Here is a 13,202-nt window from a genome sequence, read left to right on the forward strand (position 1 = left end):
CAAGGCTATACAAGGGATCTTTGTTTTCTATGGGTGTGTGTGATATGAGAATAGGTTGCCCCCTTTTTTCTGGCAAAAAACAGGTGTTTAGATGTTAAAACACCAAACTGAAACCTTTTACAAGGAATCATGTCTGCATTGACCACAATACTTGTGGTCAGAATGCAAACAAAAAACATACTCTGATAATATATGCATTGTCTTTGAAACTGATTGGTCCACACCAGAGACAGCTTTCTTCGGAGCCTAGTCTTAAATGGTGTTAGACCAGAGGTCGCCAAAAAGAAACACAGGGACGCCAAAAGGCGTCCCTGTGGTTTTATGTGTGTAGGTATATAGGTGCTCCTAGCATGACACAAGCGCTGTGGTAACGTCACCACCACAGTTGTATGTGTTTTTGTACAGCAATTGAAGGCAAATATTTGATGCTCACAACAATGAACAGAGTTTCTGGGTGACTAAATCACAGCAAACTAACACAGTGGGTAGCACATGTGGTGCATCTGCCAGTCATTTCAATCAGTCAACTCATAACACCTCAGGCTATTCTGTGACGTCCTGCCAGTGAGCCTTCAACACTTTACGTGGCCTGAAATTGCACGTAGCCTGGCACAAGTGCTGTGTTGACATCACCGTCGAATTGGTGATTGGCAGACCTTGTTGTTGTGGGTGTATATCTGAAATATTTATGTCTGGGGCAGTGTGTATGCTGAGTAGGGTGTATATGTGTGTGTGTAGTAGTGGTCAACCATGTTATGTATGCCGACGACCTGGTAATTGCAGCTCACTCAGAGGAGTTGTTGGAGGCGCTGCTGCTGAAACTGGAGTGTGCCACTAAAAGGTGGGGCCTTACCATCAGCCCCACCAAAACTAAGCACCTGCCTGGGTATTTTGTACCATCGGGCACTCCACCCCCACAACTCCCAATCGGTGATGGGGCAGTTGTGGAGAGAGTGGAGAGTTTCCCATACCTGGGCAGTGTGCTCATGACCGGCTCCGGTTTAACAGCAGAGGTCTCACTCTGAATCAGTCGAGCGGCATTATCTTTTCGTCGGTTGCGTAACGCTGTGTGGAAGCTACCTGGTCTGTCGCTCCGCACTAAGCTTTGGGTCTTCTCGGCCACAGTCATTCCCTCCCTTCTCTACGCTTGCGAAACGTGGACCCCCCTAATGGAACATCTTCGCCGGTTAGAAAAATTTAGGCTGGCCTGCCTACAATCAATCCTGGGTTTAACCAGGCTGGATTGTGTGATGAGCTCACAAATCCTCGAAAGATCTGGACAAAGTCCCATCGGTGAGCACCTCTGGCCAGCAAGGCTGCGTTGGCTGGGCCATGTAGCCCACATGCCCAATCACCGCTTGCCCAAACAGCTTTTGTTCGGCCGGATCGAGGGGGCTAAACGGGCACGGCACGGACTAGAGAAGAGATGGAGTAACGTGGTACAGGAGGATGTGGAGCTGAGTGGACTTGCCCTCCAACAACAACAGAGGGCGGAGGAGCGACGCTCACAACAACGAGCGGAGCGCCGGGTGGCTAAAGCACAGCATGTTGGCACAGTAGAGGGCACAGGTGGTGCCTCAGCCAGTCATCTCGGTCATCTCAGTCAGTCGACCCGTGGCACCTGGGTAAGCCCCGTGACCTGCCAGGGGGCGTTCGACACTTCACGTCGCCTCAAGGTGCACATGGCCTGGCACAAGCGTCGTGGTGACGTCATCGCCACTTAGTGGCGAATGGCGGTTGTTGTTGTTGGAATAGTGGGGAGCGGTGGTGTAGCGGTGAGCACGCTGCGCTACGAACCTGGCGATATGAGTTCAATTCCCGCTCACGGCCAACACCAGTGACGATTATCTGAATCAGTCCTGGGCCTCCGTTAGGTCGACTCAGCCTCAAATGAGTACCTGGTGTGGTGTGTAAACATGGCAGCATTTGCCCCAACTGTCTGTTAAGGCTATTCGGGGTTTCTTTGTCTTTGGAATAGACAAAGAAACAAGCACTATTTGAGGCTGTCCTGTGTCTCCCCTAAGTTGACTCAGCCTTAAAAGTTCACCTGGTGCAGTGTGTCCATGTGGAGGTTCAGGAGGCAAATTTGGTTGGTCGAGCGACGTTCCACTAACAATGTCTGCCGGACTTTACAGCCACTCACTCAGCCATTTTCCCCTTTAGCTTGAAACAATTCTAACGTATTGCTTTTACCTACATATGCTAGAAAAGCAACAACCATTAATTACAAATTCTTCCCACTTGCGTGCATTTTTCTGAAGTTCATTGTAAGACTGCAATAAATAGTTTTACATGTGTCGCGTTGTATTGTATAAGTTTATAAATCCACACTCTGGATTTGTTTTTACCAGTAACTGAAGGGCCATTAGGATGCTTGTAAAATATATTTACAGTACGTATAAAATGTGTTTTTTTTAAGCTTGCATTATTATAGAGAAATTAAGTGCAAGTGAAATTATTAAGCAACGAATAATGTGCTACCGAAAAGTATAATGTAATCCTCAGCCATGGTCAATCCACTGCTGGATGAAGGCATCCCCAAGATATCGCCACCTCTCACGTTCCTGCTAAGCAACATTCCAACTAGAATCTCCTGCACACATGCTGATTTAATCGCTCCATCTCATTGGCAGACTTTTTTTATTTTAGTGCGGGACGAGGAGGAAGTCACGGGACAGACTCAGCAGGTGCCATGGGTTGGCTTGTGCCAGGCTAGGTGAAGCAAGAGGAGGAAGTCACGGCACAGACCCAGGTAGTGCCATAGGTTGACTGCTGTGCCAGGTTAGGTGCAGGAGGAAGTCACGGGACCATACCCAGCAGGGCAGGTGCCATAAATTTACTGCTGTACGAGGCTACGTGCACGAGGAGGAGGTCACGGGACAGACCCTGCAGGTGCCATGGCTTCACTGCTGTGCCAGACTCGGTGCAGGAGGAGGAAGTGACGGGACAGACCCAGCTAGTGCCATGGGTTGACTGCTGTGCCAGGCTAGGTGCAGGAGGAGGAAGTGACAGGACAAACCCAGGTAGTGCCATGGATTGACTGCTGTGTCAGGCTAGGTGCAGGAGGAGGTCACGGGACAGACCCAGCAGGTGCGATTGCTTGACTGCTGTGCCAGGCTAGGTGCAGGAGAAGAAGGTCACGGTACCAGACACAGTAGGTGACATGGGTTGACTGCTGTGCCAGGCTATGTGCAAGAAGAGGTCACAGGACAGACCCAGCAGGTTCCATGGTTTGACTGCTGTGCTAGGCTAGGTGCAGGAGGAGGTTACCAGACAGATCCAGTAGGTTGCCATGGCTTAACTGCTGTGCCAGGCTAGGTGCAGGAGGAAGAGGTCACGGGACAGACCCAGGTAGTGCCATGGGTTGACTGCTTTGCCAGGCTAGGTGCAGGAGGAGGTCACCGGGACAAACCCAACAGGTGCCATGGGATGACTGCTGTGCCAGGCTAGGTGCAGGAGGACGAGGTCACGGGACATAACCCGGGTAGCGCCATGGGTTGACTGATGTGCCAGGCTAGGTACAGGAGGATGTGGAGGAGGAGGTCATGGGACCAGAACCAGAAGGTGCCATGGGTTGACTGCTGTGCCAGGCTAGGTGCAGGCGGATGACTTTAAGAAACTTATTATGAACTTATAAATTCATTAATTACGGGAGGCTGGGATCGTGGTCAGAGTGGATAATCAAAGCCAAGACGGTCAGGAGTTCAAACCTCTGTTCGGAGTCTAACATGTCTTTTGGGGTTAATAAAATTAGTACTACTTGGCATATTGTCAAAAGTTACCTTCCACATAGGGTGGTGTCTACCGTAGGAAAGTAGAAATTCCAACACTGGCACAGGATCTTAAACGGAGATGAGCAGTACCCCATGCTCATCTGAATGTCGAAACGCTTTGGTCGATTACACCTTTGGGCAGGTGTGCCTTTTCATCCATTTGTATGAAAAATTCCAATCTTCATCACCAACAGTTGGACAGCCAATTAATCAACGCTTGAAATTGCAAGAGAGTCGCGCCATGCTCTCTCTCTCTCGTGAGGCAAACCCCACGTGCACCGAGGCGACGATCATCCAACATCAACTTTGTTGTGCCCGGCCACATCCCCTGGATGTCCGACTCCAGACTCTTCGAAGCGAGTTTCATTCTCCCAGCTCAGTCGAGGTGTTCATACGCTCAAGAGGAGGGCAGAGAAAGCGCTTCCAAGGACCGTCATCAAGGCCGACGTGTAGCGTTTTGCGACATCGACGCTGGCTCGCGAGGAGGCTATTGCCCATGGATCGCCCCAGACGCAGGAAGATTCTGCTGCAGGGATCTCAGGCTTTTCGAAAAGCACAACAATGGCAACAGGAGGGAAGCAAGGTTGGAGCGGTGGAAAGGCAGCAGCGAGGTCGCGGCCAAATTCAATCACCCAGGGCCACCCATCCCGATCGGAAACAGGCGGCGCCCCGCTTGCCACCACAGTCAGCTGATTCCCGGATCGGCCTCATCAGCCACCTCTGGGGCCAACAGACATGCGGCAAACGAGTCCCGCTCTCCGATGGGCATTTTGAGTTGTAAATTCACATTCAATTCAGTGTTTTGAAGAAGCTCACACAAAACAACAGCGGAGTGCCATAGAGCATCATCGCGAAAACCTAATTAAGTAGAAACAAACAAGCGGGTGGAGTAAAACGCACGTAACAGGTTCTGCAATGCGAATTGGTTTTGCAAAGACGTCTTTCTCTCTTCGGTTCCATAAATCAGCTCTGCGAAAGCATTTACGAACAGCCGTTTGGTTTTAGAGTTTGTTTTAATTGTTGTTGTTGCTTTTTGCCGTCAATATTTCCCCTCGGTTGACATGAGCCAGGCTACGTCTATGGAATTTCCCACCTTCTACTTTGAGGTAACACACACTACGTTCCAATGGCTTCAACCACGTGGGTCAGGGAAAATATGTTTGCTATTCAGCTCGTTTGCGTTTTAGTTACGGAATGTTGCTTCACACAATTAAATCTTTCCCACCCTCTGGAACAACCCTTCACACATTATTCACCTCCGCTACATTTTTTTCAAAGCAGGCATTGTTTATTTCGACCGTTGTTGCCGTGTACCCTCGTACAAACCTTGCCCCGGCTGTGATTTTCGCCAAGTCGGTTCAAATCGCGGGCTCCGTGTTTTTAAAATGCGCTGGACTTTTGGCAATCCGTAAAAAAAGATGTTTTACTGCCAATAGAATTGTAGTCAAGGTTTTTGTTCGCTATATATGACCATTATTCATGTTCCATGTTTACATCCCTGTAATTCTCTTCATATTTAGAACAAGGTGCTCACTGTTGCAACATTCTTGACACGAATGTACTTCTCATAGTCCGAGCAACAAGTGTATCACCCCTCGAGGGTCAATGAAATAGCTATCATTTTGTAGAAAGTCAACATTGGTTCTGCTGTGGAGACAAAATAACTGTCACGTTCTCAAGGTGGTGGACAATCTCCCCAAGGGACAGGCAGTGTTCGTGACCCACTATGTGGTACCTATTTAAAGACCTTCTAGGGATGATGGGTTGTGTCAACTGCAACCAGGTTTTCAACTCACAATCTTACAATTGACGGTCACTCATTTTTTTTAACGCAAAATCTGTAAAAAAAAAATCATAATTTAGGAAACAACCAGGCAGAGCTTATGTCAAGGCATGCTCTATGCTAGATATTGTGTTCTTTCAAAGTTCACAATGCTATAGCCGCAGCTATGTGACTTTTAGGGGGTGACAAATGGCAATAGTGCCTGGCAATTTGCTGGAATTGCTGTGGTTTCATCTAAGTCAGTGGCCGACTCCTCACGAAAATATTCAGGTTCCTTTCGTCATGGATCAGAGGCAGCGGCGTCACGAAGGGGGTGCGGACTGCAGCGGGTGACACCATCAGAGGGGGTGACACCAAAATCACTGTCTATACAATTTTTGTGCAGTGTTTCAGCAGAAATGTATTATTATTATTATTTTTTAATCAAAAAATATCCCTGTAGTTAGTTATAACAACAATAAAAAAATATGTGTAAGCCCAGTTTACATGTACAATATACCTACGAGGCTAAAACTCTATGCTAATTTACATTTTGAACCTTCGAATGCGCTCCGGTCAGAGCAGTCATTGTTACCCCAATAACAATGACGCATCGAATCACGTGGTTTTGTCTGCACGCGCTACAAGCACGCGCTGTTGTTTTCGTTGCCGCTCGTGTTTTCATAGTCGCTGATTTTGTCAAACTTTCTGGTGTTTTAGCTACACTATTGTGGCAATTAGTATTTGTGAACCTATATCAATAACTTTACGATTTACGAGTAACATTAGTACAAAAAAGCATTACTAAGGATTCTGTATGGTCTAGTACGGGCAGAGGTCCCTGAGGGGTGACACCATGAGTTACCGCACTGAGTTACACCATGAGTTACCGCACTGAGTGACACCAACCCAAGTGATGCCACTGATGAGAGGCAGAAGTAGAGATGAGCACTGTCCCATTGCTCATCTGTGATGGGCGATAATTTGACCGCGACACTTTAAAATAATAATAATATTTACAAGTTTTTTTTTTAAGTTTTATAAAAGTCTGAGTGAATCTCAAGACCTCTTCAAGACGGTCATCTTCTTTGAATTTTGGGGCAGTTTTTGAGCAAGCGCTTTGTATACACATTTTGTGTGTGTGTGTTTTTTACATAGTATTCTTCTGTACACATGACATGCATAATAATGATAACAAGGCTCAATCTTGATTTGAAGCTTTCGTGACTGCAGGAATCCATACTCTTTTGTTATTTCGGTAAAGTCACGTAGGCAGACTCTTTGCCTCAGCAGCAGACCATGCTTTCCCACCTGATGATGGACGCTTGTGTTGCGCCCGAAACGTCGTGATTTATTTTATTTCATACCTACGTGACTTTACCGATAATAAGGCTATCTTGTGAATTTTGCCATGTGCATAAAAGCAGTATTTCACACGGATATAGCACAGTAACGCAATGTGCGCTATGGATGTTTCACCTAGCATGTAATCTAACGTTCTCACTTCCCAACCGTCTGTCCCTCTCCACGCAGGCGACAACAGTGGCTGGCCCCAACTGTTCGACAAGTTTTTCGGAGTAATGTCGCCCTACTCGAGGAAGGGGAAATTAACAGAATGCCGTGAGTACAAGAGATCTATGTTACTCAGCACTGTCTGTGTGTGTGTGTGCTGCACGTGCTTGTCATTCATGCATACATTACATGATTTATATTGATGCATTAAATAAAGGTGCAAATCTGCAATGTCTAGCTCACGTCACTGCTGGCAGAAGAGCCTCGTCTAGAGGCAGCTCTAGAGAGATACTCTCGAGCAGTGGTTCTTAACCTTGACTGCAGACTTGCACCCCTTTGGTTCTCAATCATAAACTAAAAAAAATATATAATGTTAATAACTACATAGGTTTGGTGAAACAAAGTAGTTGTACTTACGTGCCCGTGCTTAATTTGTGTTTCGATGATTTTCCTTATAAAAAAAAATATGACCATGTCTCGCACCCCCAGAAAGGGCATTTGGCACCCCCAGGGGGTGGCGTGCACCCCAGTTTAAGAATCACTGCTCTAGACGGCATCTTCCATGCTGGCCAGACATTGTGGAAGAGCTGGGAACTACCTCCACTCTACTCCACTGCAGGCGGCCCGAAGGTCTCACTGTTTGGTACCCATTTATACACACTGCCCGATTAGCATGGTTGACTGCGCACGGTTGCGGTGCGAAAGAAGTTCAACATACATGCGTACATTATAATGCTCACTGGACAGAGGCGTGATGGTTTAATACACTTTCCCGTTGTCAGAACTGTCGCCCCGGGAGAACAAACCGACGTCCTGTGGAATGCTCGTCCAGTTTTCTGACGATTACATCAGAGCAGTATCCCCAAGTTTGTGTGTGTCACGTCAAAATATGTGAATATATATATTCTGGCCAGGCGGGTGCGGTGGGAGAGTTCCCAAATTACAACAAGGAGCGAACAAGTTCTAATTCCCTTCAATATCGACTCTAGCTATCAACCCTCTGGGCTCAACAAATTGAGTACTGCTTTGTAGGACGTTTTCACGAGATGTCCTTTAGATTATCTGGCCCCTTGCCACATAAAATATGGAATGTCCTGTATTGACTCAGGATCGGAGTGCCTGTTATGTTTCACTTGTGCAGTGGGATACTCTTTTCATTTACTTAAAGACGCGTGGATTATCCTTCCTGCGGTGCATATACATAAAGCCAATTTGTAAGATACTAACAATGCACGCATATGGATTCTAGCATTAAACTTACTCATCATTTTCTCTTGGTTTTTAGATAAACATTCTAATTCATTCCATGACTTTCATTGCACGCATGTGTGGGTGCATACAAGCAAATGTTATATTGCACATATCGAAGTATTTTGAGTAAATGTAAGCTGCATGCTACGTAAGCTGCTGTGTAGTGCATCTAAAGTGCCAGTTAATTTCCCCTCTCAAGTGTAATTTTAACTTGCAAGCTGTGGATAATTGAAACGTGCAAAAGCTCACGTTTGCTGAGCTTGACAATCTGACGCCCGAAAGGAGCAGGGTTAGAGGCTTCACACTTCGTTGCCCTTGTCATTCGATTCCCTGCCACATTTCAGCGCTGATATTTCACTGTAGAACCAATTATTTTAGGTATGCATTGTGATTAGTGTGTCGGCCTCTAGTAGCTGGAGAGGTCACCATCGATTCATTCTGTACACCGTACACAAAACGAATAAACGTTTGCTTATTTTACACACGCATGATTCAATGGCTACGTTGTGAATTTAAGAACGTGCGTTGATTAATCTTTATGGGATTAGACACGAATTTTGCAGGGCGTTTGTAATAATAATGTATTGACCCACTGCATCTACATCAATATAAGCTTTCTTTCAGGAAATTAAATAGATTCCACCATACGATATGATACCATATCAGAAAGGACGATTATTACGATTTGTGTATCCCATCACTTTGTCGTGGCATACTGGCTTTTTGATTGTTTAATTTACGTGCTCTGAATGTGCTTCCAGTAGCACTAAAGAATCCTTAACTGAACATTAGCGTTTCATAAATATTCTAATCCTTACAACTTTACATCCTACAATGCTTATAATACACACATCTGCCAGTCATACAACACATAATTAAATAGGCTACGAAATGTATGTTTTCATATATCCACCATGGCATCAGTTGCTCCGGAAAACATTCAAAATTATTTAATCAAATCGCGATAATTCATGGAATCGTAAAAACTGAGGATCGCTACACACCCACTATCTAGCCTTGAGACAATCAAATATGCACTGCTGTGGGAAGTCAACATTGATCATCCAATGGGTAGACTGATCCCTGTCACTAAAATGTGGAATTTCTATAACTCCTTTTATGGATGGCCAATGGAGACGAGCACTTAGTCTATGGGCCAAAGCTGAAATTGGTACCACCGTAGGTAGCAAACTTTACTGGTGCCAATTTATTTACACGGCTAACGAGAGTGAATTACTTGATAACTCAATCTAAATGGTTATCATACAATTCAATGCCATTGGCCACATTAAGAAATGGTAACCCACGGAGATTATGCCACCTTTGGCCGTATTGACAAGTAAAATAGCTCCTCTGGGCCCATGGACTACCTGCCTAATTACTTGTTTAAGCTGAGTGACACTGTCAAATTGAATATGCACTCTCGATTGGTTCACTAAAGAGCGAAGCTGGCACATTGCGAGGAATGTTTATGCAGCGTATTCATTTAAATGAGACTGCCTAGAAAACGTGATTGATTTTTATGCATCATGCCCAGTGCTTTAAGCAAGGTTCAAAAATAAAATAAAAATATCGTAAATCGACTCACTTCTTACCAACGCATTGGATGCCGTGTCTTTCTGTGCTGCGTGCCACGCAGACTGTAAATCATACAAAGGTGTTACATATGCTGGTAATGCGTTTTATAGACTTCAAGAGGCATTTGTTGACATTGAGCTCTGAAGATTGGGGAAGTTTCATAAATCAATGTGGAATTTGGCCAAGTCTGTAGTTGTATTTTTTATTGTATGGCTTTGTGGTCGGCTCTTTCACCATACTCAAGCAAGCCACACGAATACTGAACAGTGAATCGAGCCAGCGCTGCTCCCTTTGATTCATTGTTTGTGGCTAAGCCTGGCGCTGGACTAGTGTGGCTAATAGCCACGCTAAAAGGCTCTTATTGAGCGCTAGTTTTTACATTTATTGCCGTGCTTTCGTCAACCATCTAATACATTTGTCCAGTGGTCAATAGGGTAAGTCCCCTAATAGCAACACAACGTCTCATAAATGCCATCTGCATTGGATCATCTTGAAGATAAGTATTGCGATCTGCATTTACAGGCAGATAGACAGGGCCAATACATAGTGCGGCTTGGTCGCCACAATGTGGAGTTTCCACCGCTCTCTGGCCCAGCCCTGAAGATAAGGACTTTGTTCATGGGCCAGAGCTCGATTTTGTTACCACCCAAGGTAGCTAAACTGTAGTAGTACTGATTTATTGATGTGGCTACTGAGAATGAATTATTTTATAACTCCCTAATTTCAAATAGTTATCACATAATTCACTGTCATTGACCACATCAATAAAAACAGAACAGCGAAATTTATGCCACTTCAGGTGGTACCGCAAAGTTAAATATCTGCTCTAGGATCATGGGCTGGTAGCCACACTATCCAATAATGAGCTCTTTCAAGCAAGATTTCAGGCTGCAGTTTGCATTTACCAGAGCATTGCAATTTTCATCACGGTAAGACTTGTGATAAGAATGCAATGGAAATCTATATTTGCGGTTCAGAGGGCTAATACTCCTGTCAGAGCTCTGAACTAGAATAATTGAAAATCCTGCATGCAAAGCCAGGAATAGTGGTTTTTTTTTTCTTTTAGAAATGCGCTTATGTTCTTCATTTTGCCAGGAAAACCTCGCTGAGTCTCAGTGCAGGACTCTTTACGCATAGAGTTCTGTATCATGACGTTTACTATTTTATTGTTTACATTGGGCGTTTTGCCTGTGGGTAGAAAGTGCAGGGACTTAAGAGAAAACCTCGAGACACCGGAGGGAGGGGGGGGGGTCGCTCTCAAATCTGTAGCGTGTCACGGGCCCACATGCTACACTGCCCGGATTGCCTTGCAGCCGAGCAAGTGGAAAGTTTGACAATCAAAAAAACAATGCTAGTGTGATTTATCAACTCTGTTGTACTACCTTAAACATACTGGTACTGATTCATGTGTTGGCTGAAATCGCTTTGTTGCTGATTTGTTACAGAAATGGCCTCGAATGAAGAATGTAATGGTAGTTTGGTCATATTTTCTGCCAGAATTCTTGCAGGAATTGACTTTCTGGCAATACATGAATTAGAAACGGCTTAAACAAATGCTGCTGGATAACATTAGTCTGGTGGACCCATAGGCTGGACTGAAATATGTGTTATGTGGAGAGAAGAATGGAAGTCCATTCACATATTTATTTAATTACCCAGGATGCGCTGCACCATTGCAAAGTCAATGTTCATGCAATCCCACAAAGTATGTACTGAAAGACCTCCATCGTGGCAACAAACGAGAAAAAAAGTTAGATGTCTTAAAGATTGGCGTTCTAACCACAGTGCCACCCCGCCTGGTTACAAGTTCATGCGCAACAAATACACTGCCATTGAACACACAGAGACGCATAATTTGATGAGATTATTTTTTCTCACTTCTAACGACGTAATATATGCGTTTATATATAAGGGGCAGCTGAAGGGGCAGCTTCTAATGACCGCGATGAGAGTTGGCAGAAGAAATTGTGTGGCGTTTTTTCCAACGTCGTTCCTCAATGTGACACAATGTTCCATTGACTACGGGGGGGGGGGGGCCCAATGCAGATGACAATTTTACCCAAAGTGCCATGACCGCAACAGCACAATCTGAGTATAACTTTGAGAATATAAGGAAAATAACAAACAAAAAATAACAGTAGGAAAAGGGCACATGTTTTAATATCTGGCGTACACACGCAGTCTGTGAACATTTCTAGACAGCAGAGATGAAAGGAGCAAAAAATAAATGCAATAACACCTAATGAGCGGCTGTTGTCTAGGTTGCATTGACCTTCCGGTAGAAACCCGTGTATGGATCACAGAGCCGTGCTGAATAGGGTTCAATCAGCCACTGCAGAATGTGGCAAACGGCTCATGGGACACGACTGAAGATGACCAAGAGGGTGGTTTCAATGCCATCGCGGCAACAGCACATCTAATTGTGGCGCGTTTTCGCTGGAGAGATGTGCTTTAGAGTCCTTTAATTGCCTTGGCAAGGGCACAATGAATTGTGAAAATTCATGTACTGTATGTTAAATTAGCGAGCATCGCGTGCGCGATAGAGAAGTAATGTGTTTTTTTAGGAGGGGGGGGGGGGTAGCGGGACCCATTTTGCTTAATGTGTTCATCATTTTGACGGCGATAAAAAAAGATCTAAAATTAAGGAAAAAAAGTGTACACGTTCAAGGCAAACTGTAACGATTGGGCAGATAGGGGTTGTTTAATACCGACAGAGAATATATTTCAGGGCATGTCTTACGAAACAGAAAACCAGCAATTAGGGTGCAAAGTGGACGGACAGATTTGTCAATAGCGGGTGTTGAAGGTCATGGTATAGGGAAGGGTAAAAGGGAAAGGCTGCACACGGCTCATTTGTAGAAATTTCCCACATCCTGTCTGCATAGGTCAGTCACATGCGAAGCAACTGCAATGGATGCTGCCTCTATCAAAATGGACAACGTATGTGTAGCACTCAAGGGTCCGTGCACAGTTTTACACTTTATCTGGAGTGATTTATATAATGGCAGAATTTCACGGTTAGTTTGAGTTTCCATTGACAAAGATATTTAAACCCTTTCTACTAATCATAAGTGGCACATTTGCCTGGTATTTTGTGTGTTAGATATAATAAATATGTTTACGTGTGTTTGCGTGTGTGTATGTATATATTGTATCACAGAGATGAAAGGAGGGAAAAATTTTGTTTGCGTAGTTATGCGATAACGCTCAGCTCACTGTGTTATAAACCTAACAAGCTGGGTTTGATTTATGGCCATGCGCAATCTCTGTACTTGACCCTAACCATAGAAACGTGGAATTTCCACAATTGGATCGGGTCACCAGTC

At 44.9% G+C, this 13,202-nt stretch overlaps 1 protein-coding gene across 2 annotated transcripts in view; it reads left to right on the plus strand.

Moving 5' to 3' along the window:
- RXFP1 (relaxin family peptide receptor 1) overlaps nt 1-13,202 on the plus strand; it is a 288,445-nt gene that overhangs the window by 101,839 nt on the left and 173,404 nt on the right. For both annotated transcript variants that reach the window (XM_032955172.2, XM_032955171.2), the window contains exon 3: nt 7,069-7,155. In XM_032955172.2, the coding sequence (XP_032811063.1) occupies nt 7,116-7,155 (40 nt within the window). In that variant the 5' untranslated portion in view covers nt 7,069-7,115. The remainder of the gene's footprint in view (nt 1-7,068; nt 7,156-13,202) is intronic.

Source organism: Petromyzon marinus, chromosome 16 (assembly GCF_048934315.1).
Source record: "Petromyzon marinus isolate PM22_M1 ecotype Great Lakes invasive population chromosome 16, UKy_Petmar_22M1.pri1.0, whole genome shotgun sequence".
Lineage (NCBI taxonomy): Eukaryota > Metazoa > Chordata > Hyperoartia > Petromyzontiformes > Petromyzontidae > Petromyzon > Petromyzon marinus.